This window comes from Macaca nemestrina, chromosome 7, assembly GCF_043159975.1.
Source record: "Macaca nemestrina isolate mMacNem1 chromosome 7, mMacNem.hap1, whole genome shotgun sequence".
NCBI classification, from domain to species: domain Eukaryota; kingdom Metazoa; phylum Chordata; class Mammalia; order Primates; family Cercopithecidae; genus Macaca; species Macaca nemestrina.
This window is the reverse complement of record NC_092131.1, coordinates 158,833,528-158,852,694: the sequence shown is the minus strand read 5'-3', so window position 1 is coordinate 158,852,694 and position 19,167 is coordinate 158,833,528. Positions and strand designations below refer to the sequence as shown.

The 19,167-nt window shown below is 41.8% G+C and overlaps 3 protein-coding genes across 10 annotated transcripts in view; 2 read left to right on the top strand and 1 right to left on the bottom strand.

The window, feature by feature from the left end:
- Nucleotides 1-4,349, top strand: part of LOC105491504 (transmembrane protein 62) — a 47,887-nt gene extending 43,538 nt beyond the window's left edge. For all 6 annotated transcript variants that reach the window (XM_011758002.3, XM_024795864.2, XM_011758013.3 and 3 more), the window contains 2 exons: nucleotides 1,348-1,466; nucleotides 3,464-4,349. In XM_011758002.3, coding sequence (XP_011756304.2) covers nucleotides 1,348-1,466; nucleotides 3,464-3,790 — 446 coding nt within the window. In that variant the 3' untranslated portion in view covers nucleotides 3,791-4,349. The remainder of the gene's footprint in view (nucleotides 1-1,347; nucleotides 1,467-3,463) is intronic.
- A 235-nt stretch (nucleotides 4,350-4,584) lies between these two features.
- On the top strand, nucleotides 4,585-17,125 carry LOC105491510 (cyclin D1 binding protein 1). Of its 2 annotated transcripts, XM_011758023.2 has the most exons (11): nucleotides 4,585-4,781; nucleotides 4,985-5,044; nucleotides 5,325-5,404; nucleotides 8,495-8,576; nucleotides 9,331-9,427; nucleotides 9,601-9,674; nucleotides 10,256-10,332; nucleotides 10,993-11,273; nucleotides 12,373-12,433; nucleotides 14,351-14,397; nucleotides 14,663-17,125. In XM_011758023.2, exons 1-11 carry the CDS (start codon nucleotides 4,673-4,675, stop codon nucleotides 14,775-14,777), a joined length of 1,083 nt encoding a protein of 360 aa, XP_011756325.2. In that variant the 5' UTR covers nucleotides 4,585-4,672; the 3' UTR covers nucleotides 14,778-17,125. The 2 variants fall into 2 exon arrangements, with proteins under 2 accessions (XP_011756325.2, XP_070923115.1); XM_071067014.1 differs by lacking the exons at nucleotides 4,585-4,781; nucleotides 5,325-5,404 and having other exon boundaries at nucleotides 4,901-5,044.
- Nucleotides 15,253-19,167, bottom strand: part of LOC105491485 (erythrocyte membrane protein band 4.2) — a 26,896-nt gene continuing 22,981 nt past the window's right edge. For both annotated transcript variants that reach the window (XM_011757977.2, XM_011757979.3), the window contains one exon: nucleotides 15,253-17,835. In XM_011757977.2, the coding sequence (XP_011756279.2) occupies nucleotides 17,673-17,835 (163 nt within the window). In that variant the 3' untranslated portion in view covers nucleotides 15,253-17,672. The remainder of the gene's footprint in view (nucleotides 17,836-19,167) is intronic.

The following is a 19,167-nucleotide window of genomic DNA, read 5'->3' as shown; positions in this document are numbered from 1 at the left end:
CAAGATAGGTTGAAGCTGTTTTTGACGCTTGTCTTACACAATGAGGTAAAGCAAGTAATTTGGTTCCTGGGCTGTAAAACAAAACAAAACAAAATACATTAATAGGGAAGAATTGTTCCATTCAAAAAGTTGAAACCTGAAGAGAAAGCACCTTTTTAGACTCATGTGTCTTTAATGCAGTTTATATAAAGAATATCTGAGAAAATTGCCTCTGACTTTTTAAAGCTGAACCCTATTCTTGCCAGCAACTGATGGTATTTGCATTTTTTTTTTTTTTTTTTTTTGAGATATAGTCTCGCTTTGTTGCCCAGGCTAGAGTGCAGTGGTACAATCTTGGCTCACTGCAGCCTCTGCCTCCCAGGTTCAAGCCATTCTCCTACCTCAGCCTCCCAAGTAGCTGGCATTACAGGCGTGTTCCACCACACTTGGCTAATTTTTGTATTTTTAGTAGAGACAGGATTTCACCATGTTGGCCAGTCTGGTCTTGAACTCCTGACCTCAGGTGATCGACCCGCCTTGGCCTCCCAAAGTGCTGGGATTACAGGCATGAGCCACCCTGCCTGGCCTAGTATTTGCATTTTGAGAAGGCTAGTCTAACTGTCCCTTATCACTCTTGACAAACACTTGATACTCTTATATAAACCAGCACACTTACAAGACAAAATGACAATATTAATAATAATAATAATACCTAGAAACTCACACACTGAGAAGGGGGCAGTAAATAATAATAGAGAGGAGAGAAAAGTCAGCATGGCATTCTAGATGAGAAAACTGAAGCAAGTTCAACTTTCTACATGGTAACTGTGATTATATAGTTGATACACAAAGTAATGACTGTGGGCCTTCAAGAAGAGGTTAAAATACATTCATTATATTAATGAGTGCATCTTAGAAAGATTTCTTTCAAAAGGTAGTTGAAGTTTTTTTTGCTTTAAGGAGTAATTCTCAATCATCTGGAAATTTAACTTCTGTGGAATAACTCTTTACCTCTTAAAGGAAATATTAATGCATTGTATTGAGGTTATTATTGCAACGGAATTTTAAAAAATGTGAGTGTGCCTTTTTTTTGTTTCTAGAATCTATAAGACACATATCTGTTCCAGGTATAGTATCTACTAAGACAATTTCATAATCCAAAAAATATGGAGTAAAGGAGCAAATAGTTGGTTAGCAAGGATATCGAATACAACATAGAGATTAACAACGAGGAAAGGCTATGAAATAAAATACTAATAGATGGCTAGTCTCATATATTTGCATTATTCCTATAAATGCATCTCATGATATATGTAATCAGAGTTATAGTTATTTAATCTCCTCCTTTTTTTCCATTGCCTCTTTTAGGTCCATGGTTTTTTGGTGAAATCATTGATGGCAAATTGGGTTGCTGCTTTTCCTTTGGGATATTTGTTAATGGACATTTCCTACAAGGCAGCATAACATTTATAATTGGAATTCTCCAGGTAAGAAGTCAGAAAGGCAATTTAAGAACATCTTGGCCTTGTCGGACTAATTGCATAACAGTTATGAATTAAATCCAAAATCCAAAATTAAGTACCATAGATCATCTTTCCTACTTTACTTGCAGGGGAGTCATTAATAAAAACTTCATTTGCTTTTAAAGTGCTTCCTAAACTCCTTCTACCACTCTCATGTAAACATCTAAAATATATTTTTTATTCCCCGAGACAGCGTTGCGCCGTCGCCCAGGCTGGAGCACAGTGGTGCAATCTCAGCTCACTGCAGCCTCCGCCTCTTGGGTTCCAGTGCATTTCTTGCCTCAGCCTCCTGTGTAGCTGGGATTACAGGCATGTGCCACCATGCCCAGCTAATTTTTGCGTTTTTAGTAGAGATGGGGTTTCATCATGTTGGCCAGGCTGGCCTCTAATTCCTGACCTCAGGTGATCCGCCTGTGTCGGCCTCCCAAAGTGCTGGGATTACAGGCGTGAGCCACTGTGCCCAGCCTCATTTCAGTTTTATATTATGTAGATGGAGGCTGTCTCTAAGGAACTCTCTCATACCAAATGAATCCTGAGCCTTACCAAAAGGCAGGGTTTTTTCCTTTGTAAATGTTTACATTCATATTCTAATAAATAGTACACTAATAATGGATTTTATGTATCATCCAGACCCATGACTCCCAAATCTGTATCTCTGATCTCGACCTCTTCTCTGCACTTCAAGTGCCTCTATATCCAATGGCCACAGATGTCTAACAGGCATCTCAACTTCATATGATGTCTCTCTAATTAGGAACATTATTTCTACCCCAAACCTGTTCCTCTGTTTTTCCAGTTTTAATAAATGACTCCACCATTCACCTGATTTCTCCAAGATGTATCCTCAATTATTCCCTTTCCTTCTTACCCTGTATCTATTTCACCAGCAAGCTCTACCTTATTTGATCTGCTTCCAGTGCATGTCTTGAATCCATCCACTTCTCTCTATTTCTGTTACCCTAATCTAAATTGTAATTATTTCTTGCCTGGGTCTTCTCCCTGATATTCTTGCCTGCTTGCTCTCAGTTTAATACCGAGCATCCAATGTGCTCTTTTAAAAACTTTACAATCAGCTTACTTACTTTTCAGCTTGAAATGCTTTGAAGCAGAGCAGTGATCTGGGTCCTGCCGCCTGCCAATTCCCACCTGGCTTATGCTCTGCATGCACTTCCTTAAAGAGGCCAAGACCTCTCCCATCTCTGGGCTTTTCATTTGTTCCTTCTGCCTGGAACGCACTTCCCTCTGCTAATTTATTCCTGTCCTGGCCTCTGAGAGCCTTTCTCCCGTTATCTTCTTATGACCCAGTTCTTTCCTTCATTGAACTAATCACAATCTGTAATTATATTTTTTGGTTTTTTTTTGGTCTTTGTCTTCTCCCTGTTAGAACGTTAGCTCTATGACAGACCTTTTCTAACTTGTTTGCCATTGTGTCTTGGAGCCTAGCTCATGCCTGCCACATAACGGGTGCTCAATAAATATTTGTTAAATGAATGAATCATACAGCAGCTCAACGTGGATTATAATTTAGATCTTCTAATTTATATTCCAGTACTTAGTCATGCTACCTCAAACAAAAATGGAGATAAGAAAAAAAATACTGACAGCCAAGTGCTCCCCTCACTCCACCAAAAAAGAGGGGTTGTTGTATGTGTGTGTATACATTTACTCAGTTCAATTCCAGCTTAACACCACTGGGTATTAACTGTGTATATGATACTGTACTACAAGTTGGGACTTCAACATAAATTAAATGATACCCGCCTCTAAGATGAATAAAAGGACATGGGCAAATACACAACTAGCCACAAGTCAGCTGTTGTGTTATAAGCAACTGTGCTTGAAGTAAATTAGCTAACCCCAAGACAGAAAGCAGCATATTCTTAGGATCCACTAATGATGCATTATTAAGACCAAACTCTTCCAAGGACTTGGGAGTAAGCTATGGCTCTGTTCTTTTCCAGCTGGCATTTTTTAACATCCCCTTGATGGCTTACATGTGTTGGAGCTTGCTGCAGCGGTGCTTTGGTCACAACTTCAGGTCTCATCTCCATCAAAGAAAATACTTGAAAATTATGCCTGTTCACCTACTTATGCTACTGCTGTACATCTGGCAGATTTATTCCTGCTACTTTCTTTATGCGACATACGGCACCCTAGCTTTTTTATTCTCCCCTTTGCGGACCTGGTTGACACTGCTGACACCTGTTCTCATTCGTTGTGTGTGGACACTGAACTCCGCCAAGCTTGGAATCTTCATGGTGCAGTTAAAAAGCCACCTGAGCTCCTGAAGGCCATGTCTCACCACTGGCAGCTGGGCAGAAGCCCAGCCTCTGTGTCTGTAGCCTAGGCCTCTACCCCAGTAGCAGGTGGAGGGCCAGTATTGGTGCGTGAGCTTTAGGGAGCTGCTGCTCGTTTGGACTCCTGGATGTTGGAGGGATTACCCACTACTGATACCTGCAGAATGGACTGCAGAAAAGTCTCAAAAATAATGCCTTTATTCCTTCCCTCCTCAAGGAGGCAAAGAGTTGATTTATCTTTGTGAAGAGAAAACCCTTATCTAGGACACCCACAGGGTAGGGGTTGGGTGTGTGTACGGGAGTGTCTGAGGCCCAGTGTGTTTTTTAGGGGTTACCCCATGTAAAGCACCTACCGCTGTGCTTGAAATTCAGCAGCTGTCAAAGGTGCAATTTCAAGGGCAGGGAACCTTTGAGGATCTGGGCCCGACCCTGACCACGGCTGAGATATTAGTTCCCAGGCCTGTTTTCCCGCAGGATTGTGGGCTCTCTGCTTCCTTAGTCGGAAGTGTTTTCAACTAATCAAATAAATGAATGAATGATGAATAAGAAAGATCGTGAGCCTGAGCCTTGCTCGTGTGGCCTCGCTTAAGGGGCGAGAGAAGGCGTGGCCTGTCCTGGCCTCTGGGATGGTTGGTGCTGGACCTCTGGGGACAGGGCGGGGCGGGAGGAGGCGGGGCCAGGCCTGGTCTCTCATAATGGGATGGGTGGTGCTGGACCTCTGGGGGCGGGGCCGGGGCTCTGGGGCGGGGCTGGACGGCTTGTTGCCGGAAACGAGCCATTGACGTTGTGGCCCGGAAGTGGAGCGGCTGTCGCAGTGCGGCTCCGGCAGTGGTGGCGGAGGCCTGTGTTTGCGGCCTTCGGCAAGCGACTGAGATGGCGAGCGCAACTGCACCTGCAGCCGCAGCCCCCACCCTGGCTCCACCTTTGCAGCAGCTCCGGCACTTGGCGGAGGAGCTGCGGTTGCTCCTGCCTCGAGTGCGGGGTGAGCTGACGGAGTTGGAACGCGCGACGGCAGGGGCGGGCTCGGGGAGAGGCCGGGATCGGGGAGAGGCCGGGCTCGGGGTCGCGGAGAGGGCGGGCTGGGGCGGCGGCGGCGGGGAGCCAGGCTCGGGCGAGGGAGGTAGGTCCGCTTACCTTAGCTTTTCCACTCGCCACCATTCGGCCCCCACACGCCACACCCGCAAGTCGGCGAAGCCCAGGAGACCACCGAGGAGTTTAATCGAGAGATGTTCTGGAGAAGACTCAGTGAGTGCGCCTCCTGTCCCGGCTCCCCTTGCCTCAGTTCCTTCAGCGTCCCGACCCCTTTCCCTCTCGCTCTCCCCCAGGGAGGGGACTGCCCTCCCCTGCTGCATCCTTTCTGTGAGATACCTTACCCACCTCAGCACCTGAGAGGGTAAACTAGAATTCTAACATCGACATTCGGGAGGTGTTTTTGAGAAGTCTGGGTCGGTAAGGGAACGCGTATCTTCCAAGTCCGTGCAGCGCTAATGTATTGGCACCTGCCTTCTCTTCGGCCACCCCCCAGATGAGGCAGCTGTGACAGTGTCAAGGGAAGCCACGACTCTGACCACAGTCTTCTCTCAGCTTCCACTGCCGTCTCCACAGGTGGGCTTCACTTTCCTGGAATCCTTGGGCTGCCGAGTTACACCTTAGGAATCCTCTAATTTTCTTTCCACCTTTTACACGCATGCCAGGAGATTTGTTTTCTTCGTCTGTCCAATGAGGTTACCGTTTTTTACTTCACAGGCTTGTTGTGAAGACCGAACTGCCAAGTGCATTTCCTGGCGCGGAGTAGGCAGGTCTTATAAATATTGGTTCAATCTGAAGTTCACCCTGGTGGTTTCTTTTCTGATAATTTTTTAAGCACTTTTTATGTGCTGGGTGTTTTCACATACTTGATGGCCATCTGACAGATGAGCAAGCAGGCTCAGAAGCTCAGGTTAAGATTTAAAAAAAAGCAGGGGAGCTAGAATTTAAATCAAGGTCTATCTGATGTCTAAGGTACACCTATTCTGTTATACTACATAATACCCTTTTTATATTATTTTTTATATTTAATCAGTAACCTATGCAGATAGTATAAAATTCAAAAGATATCAAAGTTAAGTGTGTTAAGTTTATCGTTCCATCCACTTTCTCATTTTTGTCTCCCCCAGTTCCTTTTGCATTATTCCACATACATTCTGTACATATATACATTCATAAACATTTATCTTATATGTGTCAGCTTCTTTTTACACAAATGGTAAGATACCATAAACACTGTTCTGGACCTTCCTTTAAATAAATTAACAATAGAGCTTAGAAATCAACTCTTAGCAGCTAGTATAAAGTTGTTCCGTTCTTTGTAATGACTGCATGGTATTCAATAGACTAGATATAAACATAATTTAACCATACTCTATGTGGACATTTAAGCTGTTTCCAACTTAGAATTACTGCAAACAGTGTTGTGATGAATTACGTAATTCTGTGTATGTATGTATATCAGTAGAAAAAATTCCCAGAAGTGGAATTGCTAGAACAAAGAATTTATGCGTTTTAAATATTCCTTTATTATTAAACTAATGAAAGTAAACATGTTGGCTGTGACCACGTTTACTCTATGCTTAGTTTTTTCTAGAGCTGTGTATCCTTAATATGGGAGTAAGATTCTTTTAAAATGGCATATTCATTGCCTTATTTGATTTTCATAGTCAATAGTTTTAATTTCTCAGTCTACATATATAGGTGTTTGGAAAGAATATAGGTATCTTCTGCTGCATGTACCTACAGTGATAAACTCTCTCCTCCTCACATACCTTTGAGATTTTTTTTTTTTTTTTTTTAGGCAAAGTCTCACTCTGTCACTCAGGCTGAAGTACAGTGGCACAGTCTCGGCTCACCGCATCCTCTGCCTATGCAGTTCGAGCAGTCCTCCTGCCTCAGCCTCTCGAGTAGCTGGAATTACAGGCACCCGCCACCATGCCTGGCTAATTTTTGTATTTTTAGTTGAGACGGGGTTTCACCGTGTTGGGCAGGCTAGTCTCGAACTCCTGACCTCAAGTGATCTGCCTACCTTGACCTCCCAAAGTGTGGGGATTACAGGCATGAGCCACCGTGCCTGGCCTACCTTTGAGATTTGTGATGAGGAAACAAGAGATGAATTGTATGACGGCACTTTAAAAGATTCATGGAAAATAGACTATTTCAAAAAGAATAGTTAATATTATCTTATTTTTCTTATCTGCTAACCCCTTTCTTTCAAATACACTTAGGACTTGCTGCTAAAACTCACTGCAAGTAAGATACCACAAGGAGGCAGCATAGAACTGATTTTCTATACATGCTCAGGACAGTAGTTTCACTCATAGATGAAAAATTAGAATTTGGATTTATTTGAAATATATACAAATATTCAAGTATATACATATATTCAAATAAATACATATATGTATATATGTGTGTATATATACACATACATACACATGAATCATCATTGCCTTCTTGAGATCTCACCACTTTAGTCCTACTAAAAGATGGGTGGTTTTTTTTTTTTTTTTTTTAAATTCCAATCTGCATGGAATGATATTTTAATAAAATTATGTGCTTGGATGTTGAATAAATGTCAAATTACCATAAAAGTTTCTAAACACTCTCAGTCACTGTCCTTATCTTATCCCTGACTGGTCACAGTTTGTAGACTGGCTCCAACCTGGACCACATTTTTATAGTATTGACTTAGAATTTAAGTCAATTGAGGACAAGGAAGATGAGAAAGCCAGTGACCACCTAGAAGGAAAATAGTTAACATCAAGCATTGTTGAGTCCATGCTAGTTACCTTTAGTTACATATTGTGATTCTGTTAAGAGAGAGAGACCTGGTTAGTGATCTAATAACCATGGTCTATCAGTCGGTCTGTCTGTCTGTCTGTCTCTCTCCCTCTCTTTTCTGTAAAGGGCCAGTTAGTAAACATTTTAGATTTTGTAGCCAACTACCCAACTCCCCAACTCTGCCTTTATAGAGCAAACACAACTACAGACATTTAAACCAATGAGTATGACTGTGTCCCAATACACTTTATTTACAAAAACAGGCAGTGGGGCCTGAGTTGGCCTGAGGACCAGTTTGCCAACTCCTGGTCTAAGATATCATGAATAGCTTGGGATACAGTGTATCAGGAATAAGTTTTTTCCTGCTGTTTCTTAATGGTTTATTGAGTTGTCAGCCCAATGTCTACTATATAGCTAACTCCTCTCTGGTATGTGATGAGTACAGCAGAAGGCCTACCTTCATACCAGGACTTCAGAAAATGTTTGATGATGCTGTAGAAATATCTGCCTTAGGCCGGACGCAGTGGCTTACACCTGTAATCTCAGCACTTTGGGAGGCCGAGGGAGGTGGATCGCCTGAGGTCAGGAGTTCAAGACCAATGTGGCCAACATGGCAAAACCCCATCTCTACTAAAAATACAAAAAATTAACCGGGTGTGGTGGTGGGCACCTGTAATCCCAGCTACTTGGGAGACTGAGGCAGAAGAATTGCTTGAACCTGGGAGGTGGAGGTTGCAGTGAGTTGAGACTGTGCCATTGCACTCCAGCCTGGGTGACAGAGCAAGACTCTGTCTCGAAAGAAAGAAAAAGAAAAGAAATATCTGCTGTATTCCACAGTAGAAGGGTTGACCACTTTGATCTAATCTGTTTCCTTTTTCATAGGAAACCCAGAAGTTCTGTGAACAAGTCCATGCTGCCATCAAGGCATTTATTGCAGTGTACTATTTGCTTCCAAAGGATCAGGGTAAGCCACATAGTAGATCTTTGCTAATATTGTGGATTATGTCCTGTGACTTTTACTTTTACCCAACTTGAACATATAACTTTCTCCCACAAAATACAGTCAAGGATAATTTTGTAATGTAAGTGACTTAAATAAAGCCATTATTCTAAGATACAGATGCTTTGTTCCTATGACTTCCCATCTCCCCTGCCTTGCCTGACTTGTAAGGCTTTTAATTTTCACAGGCTTCTCCCTCTTCACCCCGTTTTAACACCACAGATGCTGGCTGGCTCTCAGCCCCATATGCAGGCTCAGGCCATCCTTAGTTTCCTCCACCCATATTATATCTCACCCTATTTCTGAACATCTTCATAGGTTAAATGGCCTCCAGCCCTGCCTGTAGAATCATGCATTGATTATAATCATGCCAAAATTATAACTGAATACATGTCATGGATCTTCAGGGTTACTCAAGTGGCTTAAACTTCAAGTGTTTCATCTACAGTTGTTAAGAGATCACGGTCTTTAACGAATGAATACATGGTGTCACAGAAAGATTTTGTTCCAGATCTCTTTTAAAGAAAACACTAAGGAATGGCAGGAGGGGCAAGAAAATGCTATGGGGATATAAGTTAGACCTGAGTTTTGTGTTAGCTTGTAGGTTAAAGCATGTGGGTGTACATTACCTTATAGTTCTGTAATGCTTAGACTCAGGAAAGCAGATGGTGCTTCTGAAAAGAACACCAGGCTGCTTATTCTTTGGGTTTGGCCACAGGGATCACCCTGAGAAAGCTGGTACGGGGCGCCACCCTGGACATCGTGGATGGCATGGCTCAGCTCATGGAAGTACTTTCCATCACTCCAACTCAGAGGTAGTGATGCCACAGTTTAGGTTATCAGTTATTGGGGTTCCTTGCCTAAGAGGGGAAAAACTCATTTTAACAGCAAAGTTACTGACAGCTGAGAGTAATGACCAGCAGGAAGGAGCTTTTTAGGAGACAGGAACCTAGGTTATTAATTTATCCTTATTGATTTCTTTCCCCAGCCCTGAGAACAATGACCTTATTTCCTACAACAGTGTCTGGGTTGCGTGCCAGCAGATGCCTCAGATACCAAGAGGTGAGTAAAAGTGGGAAGTGGGCCGTGTCTGCTGCCCAAAGCAGAGAGACCTCTCATGTTTAGCTTCCAGCTTTGTAACATGTATATATTTGAATTTATATAAACAGTCTGGTGAAATATATATATTTTATTATCAAAATTAATAGGTAGGTATTAATACTGTTTGTCATTCTCTAGTTCTCATACTTCTAAATTCCACTCCGCTTTGCTGTGGCTCTGTCTCTTGTTGGACAAATATGGTTTGTTTTCCTAGTCCTACCCCAAGAGTAGTATTATGGAGCACACAGAAGCAGTTATGAGGTAGAGACAGCTAAGCCAAAACAGTGGTTGTCCAAGAGGACCATGATGATAAACATCATGTGACCATTTTATTTCTTCTTGTGGTGAATAAAATACAAGCTTTTTAAACCCCTGTCTAGATACCAGGGGATGTAGTGAGAAGAATTTTTTATTAAACCACCACCCTTGTCAACTGTCCTTGGCACTCCCTTTAATAGGAACAATGTGGTTGTTCCTTGCAGCCTTAAGAAAATTCTTGGGGTTTTCCTCTAATTCTAGTGCTTCTGATTTTTCACTCATAGATAACAAAGCTGCGGCTCTTTTGATGCTGACCAAGAATGTGGATTTTGTGAAGGATGCACATGAAGAAATGGAGCGGGTGAGGGGACCTCCATCATTGGAAGGCAACTCCTTGACTAGTAGATGAGAATTAATTATAAAGAGAGATTTCCTAAGCATTGCCAGATAGGTCCCCTTCTCACTACTGTCCTCTGTCTTCCATCTCCCACTCCTTGTTAGTGTGTGATTTACTACCACTCCTCTCCGTTCCCTTACTGGACAAGGAGAGCAAGAAACAGGATTTATGAAATGATTCTACTCTGTAGCCATTAGTGAAGTGGCTGGCTAAGGTTTTTTTTTTTTTTTTTTTTTTTTGAGATGGAGTCTTGCTCTGTCGCCCAGGCTGGAATGCCGTGGTGCGATCTCGGCTCACTGCAAGCTCCGCTTCCTGGGTTCATGCCATTCTCCTGCCTCAGCCTCCTGAGCAGCTGGGACTACAGGTGCTCGCCACCACTCCCGGCTAACTTTTGTATTTTTAGTAGAGACGGGGTTTCACCGTGTTAGCCAGGATGGTCTCAATCTCCTGACCTCGTGATCCACCCACCTTGGCCTCCCAAAGTGCTGGGATTACAGGCGTGAACCACTGCGCCCGGCCTGGCTAAGGTTTTTGGACAACTAAGGCACGGTGGTAAAAGTGTAACAGGCCTTTTTTTTTTTTTTTTTTTTTTTTTGCATTCACATACATCATGGTATGTCTTAGGCTGTGGAAGAATGCGACCCTTACTCTGGCCTCTTGAATGATACTGACGAGAACAACTCTGACAACCACAATGATGAGGATGATGTGTTGGGGTTTCCAAGCAATCAGGACTTGTATTGGTCAGAGGATGATCAAGAGCTCATAATCCCCTGCCTTGCACTGGTGAGAGCATCCAAAGCCTGCCTGAAGAAAATTCGGATCTTAGTGGCAGAGAATGGGAAGAAGGATCAGGTGGCACAGCTGGACGACATTGTGGATATTTCTGATGAAATCAGCCCTAGGTAAGCATGATCTCCACTTGAAACATCTGAGCAGCAGCTTTCTGATCTCAATTTGTACTGGGAAAAAAACGGGAAAACAAGGTTTTCCCAGTTTTTTTATATTTTGAAATTTTTCAAACCTATAAGAAAGTTAAAAAAGTACCTTTGGTGAACACTCCTACATCCTTCTATTAGATTCGCCTATTGTTCACATTTTTTTCCTATATTGGTTTATTTCTCAAGAGAGATGTTTCATATTTATTCCAGAATGTTTTGAGAGTAAATTGCAGGCAGCAATGACATTTCACCCCTAAATACTTCAGTATGTATCTCCTGAAATGCTCTTATTCCTACTCCACATCCAAGATGTGGATTATCACATCCAAGAAATTTGACATTGAATATAATAATATTATCTAATATTCAGATTTCTCCAGTTGTCTCTATCTAAAATGTCATATAAATTCAGGGTTCTGTCAAGGTCCCACATTGCATTTAATTGTCATCTCTTTAGTCTCTTGAAATCTAGAACAGTTCCTGTCCTTTGTAATCTTTTTTAAAAAAATCAACATTTAAAAAAGAAACCAGGTCAGTTGTCTCATAAAATATCCAACAACCTGGATTCATGTGATGGTTACTTCTCATTTTTGCAAGAATATCATATAATTGAGTGTTTTATACATCTCACTTTATCATATTAGGGAGGCACATGGTGTTAGTTTGCCTCATTATTGGTGGTACTAAATTTGATCACTTAAAGTGGTGCTCACTTTAGTAAAGTTATATTTTACTCTAGTTTTAGCTTCCATTGATGACCTGCCTGCCTATATTAGTTATTAAACTGATGTTTTCATATCTTCACATTTTTGACTGAATTGATCATGCACCCTACTATGAACTAAGGGAATTTTTCCCCCCAACTTCCTAGTGAAATGGGGTATGCGTGTTTCAGTAAAGACTGGTTGAACTTATTCTGTATTGGTTGCCCAGTTGCCCAATTTTAAAAACTGACAGGCATTTCTGGGACAGTTTCTTACTGTGACATCCATAGTTGTGTATTAGAAACAACTTGGCTGCATTTCTTTTTTTGTTAATGATTACTTTTGTTTTCTGCTCTTAGTGTGGATGATTTGGCTCTGAGCATATATCCACCTATGTGTCACCTGACCGTGCGAATCAATGTAAGTACTGGCTTTGAGGGAATAGCTACAGATGTAATGGGCGGAACTTCACTAATCACTAGTTATTTCCTCTAAGCTATAGGGTACATATTTATTTGTCACATTTGGATGCAAGTACAACAGTAATGTCACAGTTCTTGCATGTGTTTGGGGTTGATAAATATTTGCTGAAGTTGAATTATAATAGCCATGAGCTTTGATAGTTCTCTCTTCCATAATCACCTGGGTAATCATTTAGAAAAGCCCAAAGACCTTAGAAAATGCTGCTTTAAGTCTGGGCGTGGTAGCTCACACCTGTAATCCCGGCACTCCGGGAGGCTGAGACCGGCGGATCACCTGAGGTCAGGAGTTGAGACCAGCCTGGCCAACATGGTGAAACCTTGTCTCTACTAAGAATACAAGGCCGGGCGTGGTGGCTCACGGCTATAATCCCAGCACTTTGGGAGGCCGAGGTGGGCGGATCATGAGGTCAGGATATCGAGACCATCCTGGCTAACACGGTGAAACCCCGTCTCTGCTAAAAATACAAAAAATCAGCCAGGCATGGTGGCGCGCGCCTGTAGTCCCAGCTGCTCGGGAGGCTGAGGCAGGAGAATGACGTGAATCTGTGAGGCGGAGCTTGCAGTGAGCCGAGATGGCGCCACTGCACTCCAGCCTCGGCTACAGAGCGAGACTCCATCTCAAAAAAAAAAAAGAATACAAAAATTAGCCGGGCATCATGCGCCTATAATCCCAGCTAACTCGGGAGGCTGAGGCAAGAGAATCACTTGAACCCGGAAAGTGGAAGTTGCAGTGAGTCGAGATTGTGCTACTGCACTCCAGCCTGGGCAACAGAGCAAGACTCTGTCTCAAAAAAAAAAAAAAAAAGAAAATGCTTCTTTGAAAAGAAAGTCTTAATTACAGAGTAATTTAGGAACTTCTCAACCTGAAGTCACAAGTTTCTAATTTCTAGACTAGGCAGCAATTAGATTGAACTCTAGCTGTTCATGAAGTAGCTGGCTGAGGTCACAAGTTTCTAATTTGTAGTCAGGGCAGAAATAAGTGTTCCAGAAACATACTCTGTTCTAATACAAACAGTGTGATTTAACCATGGAGAGTCAAGTTTCTTATAAAAATCTGATTTTATTGTATTCTTTGAAGTTCTGCGCTGTGCCCTTTGCTAGAGACACTTCTGTTCTCTCTAATGGTATTGGAAAGAGCAGTAAAACTGCCAAATAGCTTATATTTTACAATCAAATGTATCAATTCTAGTAATAACTGATAAATTGAATAATGGAAATTAGATTCATCAGAAGTGTCTTCATGATGTACAAACACCTTGAAGTAGAATAGGATCCTTTTGGGCATTAACTTTTTTTGGCATTAACTTTTAAAAAATTGACTTCCCAAGAAACAAACGTTTTTAGCAATATGCCTAGTCAGCTATCCCAAACATAGTATCTGCTCTAGCAATTTTAAAATGTGTACTGCATATGCATTTTATATGTATTGATATTTTATGTTAAACGTCTCCATGTTATCCTTATATTGGTGTTCTTAAAATTCTTTATGCATTTTTTTTTGTTTTTTTGTTTTTTTTAAAAGGAGCCTTAGTCATTTCTGCTTTATATTTTGAGCTATTAGCATTTGGGACCAATTCAGGTTACATTTTCCTTTATCTGTCCTTTTTTAAATTGAAAATATTTTAGATCTAAAAAATTTATTAAAATGTTATAGCAATGGTATTAACAAGATCTTGCTAAATGAAAAGAACCCGTATTCCTGCCACCCTAACCTAATCAGCATTTTTAAGTTTTGCATACTTCCTTCAGATTCTTTTTCTAAATGATTTTTTTATTACTTGGGTCTTTTAAAATATTGGAGCTCACCTTTTTATGGTAGGGCTCAGGGTAAATAACTTCTGTGTTTCTTTTCTAGTCTGCAAAACTTGTATCTGTTTTAAAGAAGGCACTTGAAATTACAAAGTAAGTATGAAGGCTTCTCAGATAGCTTTTTGAGAGTAAAATGGAACTCCTGTCCAGACATTCTCAACTCCCTAGCCCCCATTTCAAGGAGTAGGAAAGGGTGGGTGTGGGATTTTCTTTCAACTTCAGTTGTGGGGCAGTTGAGATTCTGCAAAGAAGCTTCCCTTTAAAAACATTTTAGTTTTCCCTGTGCTCCCTCCTGAGGGTAGGTTTTCCCTTGATGCCCTAACAAGTTTAACTTGTTTCTTTCCTATTTTATTCTCAGAGCAAGTCATGTGACCCCTCAGCCGGAAGATAGTTGGATCCCTTTACTTATTAATGCCATTGATCATTGCATGAATAGAATCAAGGAGCTCACTCAGAGTGAACTTGAATTATGACTTTTCAGGCTCATTTGTACTCTCTTCTCCCCCTCTCACCATCATGGTCAGGCTCTGATGTCTGCTTTTAAAATGGAGCTAGAATGCTTGCTGGATTGAAAGTGAGTGCCTGTCTATATTTAGCAAGAGAAACTATTACCAAAGATTGTTGGTTAGGCCAGGTTGGCACCTATTTATAAACCATATGCATATAATATATTTTTCTGTGCTATATATGAAAAATAATTGCATGATTTCTCATTCTTGAGTCATTTCTCAGAGATTCCTAGGAAAGCTGCCTTATTCTCTTTTTACAGTAAAGTGTGTTGTTTTCATTGTAAAGATGTTGATGGTCTCAATAAAATGCTACCTTGCCAGTGATTAAACGAGTGCCCTTCAAAAGTGTCTTTTTACCAGAAATACAGTGGATTGAGACTAGAACATTGCTTTCATTTGGGTTTGTAGGTTTAAAAATCTGATTCTGATCAGAAGTATATTTAGAACAAAACACTTTATTTATAAAAGATTACTCCAAAATTCATCTTAGTATTTCACCATGTTACATATTATTATCAGCAAGTCCTTCTGAATATTATCCCAGATTACTCCCTGTCTCACAAATATATTGGCATTGAGCCCATTTGTTACGTTTGCCCACCTTATTGAACAGATCTATTTTCTTTATACATACTTGTGTTGTCCTCTGTTATGTGTGTCCCCAAATGTAAATACCAAATTTTTATAAATTAAAATTTTTTAGTGTATTAGAGATTTTGTGTAATTTTAAGGGCCTTTTCAGTTCATCCTTTTGCAAAACCATCACCACTTAATTGTACTTTTGCATCGGTCTAGAAGACTGCATATTGGAAAGCAGCGTAAACCTGTAATGATGTATATTCTGGTGAGCTGAATAGGGCCTTATGCATGTCCTACAGGTCTCCGGCACCTCTCATGCCCATCATCTTCCTTCTGTAGGTGTAATTCATCACATATGCCTTTCTGCCCTCTTTAGGTATAATCAGCAACAGCAGTCATTCTTTGAGTGACTAATGTATACTTGGGGTTGAAATTCTTTAAGCCAAATGAGTTTTAATTGACTGTTTTGAAGTGCCATTTTGTACTGTTAACAAGTGTCATAAAGGGAAGGAACTAGAATCAAACTGATAGAGTGCCAAGGCAACAAAATAACATAAACAAAATAACTTTGTACAACAGGAGACTAGTTCTTTTATCCTTTCATATAGAGCCTATGTTTTATATACTTTTATATTTCTCTGCTGGACCAAATTCATGTTATTAACATCAGACTTTAATTGTGGGATACTTAATGAATATAGAACTCTAATATAAAGACCAAGGGCCGGGCGCGGTGGCTCAAGCCTGTAATCCCAGCACTTTGGGAGGCTGAGATGGGCGGATCACGAGGTCAGAAGATCGAGACCATCCTGGCTAACACGGTGAAACCCCATCTCTACTAAAAAACACAAAAAACTAGCCAGGCGAGGTGGTGGGTGCCTGTAGTCCCAGCTACTCGGGAGGCTGAGGCAGGAGAATGGCGTAAACCCAGGAAGCGGAGCTTGCAGTGAGCTGAGATCGCGCCACTGCACTCCAGCCTGGGTGACAGAGCAAGACTCTGTCTCAAAAAAAAAAAAGACCTATCTGTAGCTGAATTTTTCTTTCAGGTCCTATATTGTATAACTTCGTTCAGTCATGTTTGGATCTTTAAGGATAACGATCAGGGAAAGCACTGATCAATGTAAATTTTTTTTTTTTTTTTGAGATGGAGTCTCACTCTGTCCCCTAAGCTGGAGTGCAGTGGCACAATCTCAGCTCACTGCAACCTCCGCCTCCCAGGTTCTCAAGCGATTCTCTGGCTTCAGCCTCCCAAGTAGCTGGAACTACAGATGCACACCACCATGCCCAGCTAATTTTTGTGTTTTTAGTAGAGATGGGATTTCACCATGTTGGCCAGGCTGGTCTCGAACTCCTGACCTCAGGTGATCTGCCCACGTCAGCCTCCCAAAGTGCTGGGATTACAGGTGTGAGCCACCGAGCCCAGCTTGATCAATGTAATTTTGAGATTACCTAAAAATTCCATTTTGGGATAATATCCCACTTCATCAGAAATATAAGAATGATTTAAGTGTTAGATCCTTTCCCTTACCCCTAAGTTACGAATGTATTAATGAGCAGTAAAATGGTTGCGAAAAACCTGAACCTGAACAATCTGAATGTACTCTTTAAAGGTAACTGAGCACCTTTTCAAAGGCTTCTTTTTGTCATTTCAGCCCAGTAGTGTCTATTGTAAGACAGCTGGTCTTCATGGCTGCCTTAGCTGAGGTAACAGAAATAAACATCTTGTCTATTGATTTCTGGGAATCTGGTTTTGTTCTTGGTCACTCTTCTGCTTATCCCGAACGACTATTCATTTTTCTGATAAAGTGATGTAGTTTGGATATTCAACCCTGCGAACCTCATGTTGAAATTTGATCACCAGTGTTGGAGGTGGGGCCTAATGAGAGGTGTTTGGATCCCTCATGGATGGATTGGTTGCGTCCTTGGGGTAATGAGTGAGTTCTTGCTCTATACGTCCCTCCCCCACCCCAGAGCTGGCTGTTAAAATGAGGCTGGCACCTGGCACCTACCCCCCGCCACCCATTCTTGCCCTGTGATCTCTGCTCACGTTGGCTCCCTTCACCTTCCTGCATGAGTAGAAGCATCCTGAAGCCCTCACTGTTTCTTGTACAGCCTGCAGAGCTGTGAGCCAAATACACCTCTTTGCTTTTAAACTACCCAGCCTCAGGTATTCCTTTATAGCAACACAAACACTGAGACGCAAAGTTTCTCTTCCTAGCACATGTTTGGTTTAGATTGTAGAGCAAGGGTTGGCAGGAGAGTGGTGATAGAGCTGGAAATTTAGGCTGAAAGTTCAGGGGCTACCACGGTGACATTTTTATAGTTGGTTAGGTTCTGGAACATGTTGCAGTCCATTTCCACAGTGAGCCTCTGGAGCCCCACATGTGTCGGCGTGAACTGGAACTTGGTACACATGGTGTTTTCAGGCTGCACTGAACCAAATCTGAAATAAAGGAAAAGGCAGGTGCTAGTTCTGTCCCAGGTTCATTGCTCTGCTGGTCCCAGTGACTTTGATCCTTCCTTGCTTGAAGAGGTGGATCATGCAGAAATAAACATCTAAGTACCTTGCTATTAAAACGGAAGTGTTTATAAAGGAATAGAAGACAGGAACCGCCCAATGCTAAGCAACTGCATGGTTGAGAAGAGATACATCCTAAGGGCTTCCAAGCTACATCTGTTGTTCCTTCTGTCATCTGTGACTTCCTTCTGGTTCAGTTCCTGGTAATCATACTGGAGTTTGTTTGGAAGAATGATATGGTTTGGCTGTGTCCCCACCCAAATCTCAACTTGGATTCTATCTCCCAGAATTCCCATGAGTTGTGGAAGGGACCCAGGGGGAGGTGATTGAATCATGGGGGCTGGTCTTTCTCATGCTATTCTCGTGATAGTGAATAAGTCTCATGAGATCTGGTGGACTTATCAGGGGTTTCTGCTTTTGCTTTTTTCTCATTTTCTCTTGCCACCACTCTGTTAGAAGTGCCTTTTACCTCCTGCCATGATTCTGAAGCCTCCCCAGCCATATGGAACTGTAAGTCCAATTAAACCTCTTTTTCTTCCCAGTCTCAGGTATGTCTTTATCAGCAGCATGAAAACAAACTTAATACAGTAAATTGGCATGAGTAGATTGGGGCATGGCTGAAAAGATACCTGAAAATGTGGAAGTGACTTTGGAACTGGGTAACAGGCAGAGATTGGAGCAGCTTGAAGGGCTCAGAAGAAGATGAAAATGTGGGAAAGCTTGAAACTTCCTAGAGACTTGTTGCATGGCTTTGCCCAAAATGCTGATAGCAATATGGACAATAAAATCCAGGATGAGGTGGTCTCAGATGGAGATGAGGAACTTGTTGGGAACTGGAGCAAAGGTGACTCTTGTTATGTTTTAGCAAAGAGACTGGTGGCATTTTGCCCCTGCCCTAGAGATTTTTGGAACTTTGAACTTGAGAAAGATGATTTAGGGTATCTGGTGGAAGAAATATCTAATCAGCAAAGCATTCAAGAGGTGACTTGGGTGCTGTTAAAGGCATTCAGTTTTATAAGGGAAGCAGAGCATAAAAGTTTGGAAAATGTGCAGCCTGACTATGCAATAGAAAAGAAAAACCCATTTTCTGGGGAAAAATTCAAGCTGGCTGCAGAAATTTGCATAAGTAGTAAGGAGCCTAATGTTAATCCTGAAGATCAAGGGGGAAATGTCTCCAGGCCATGTCAGAGAACTTCATGGCAGCCCCTCCCATCACAGGCCCAGAGGCCCAGGAGGAAAAAGTGGTTTAGTCGGCCA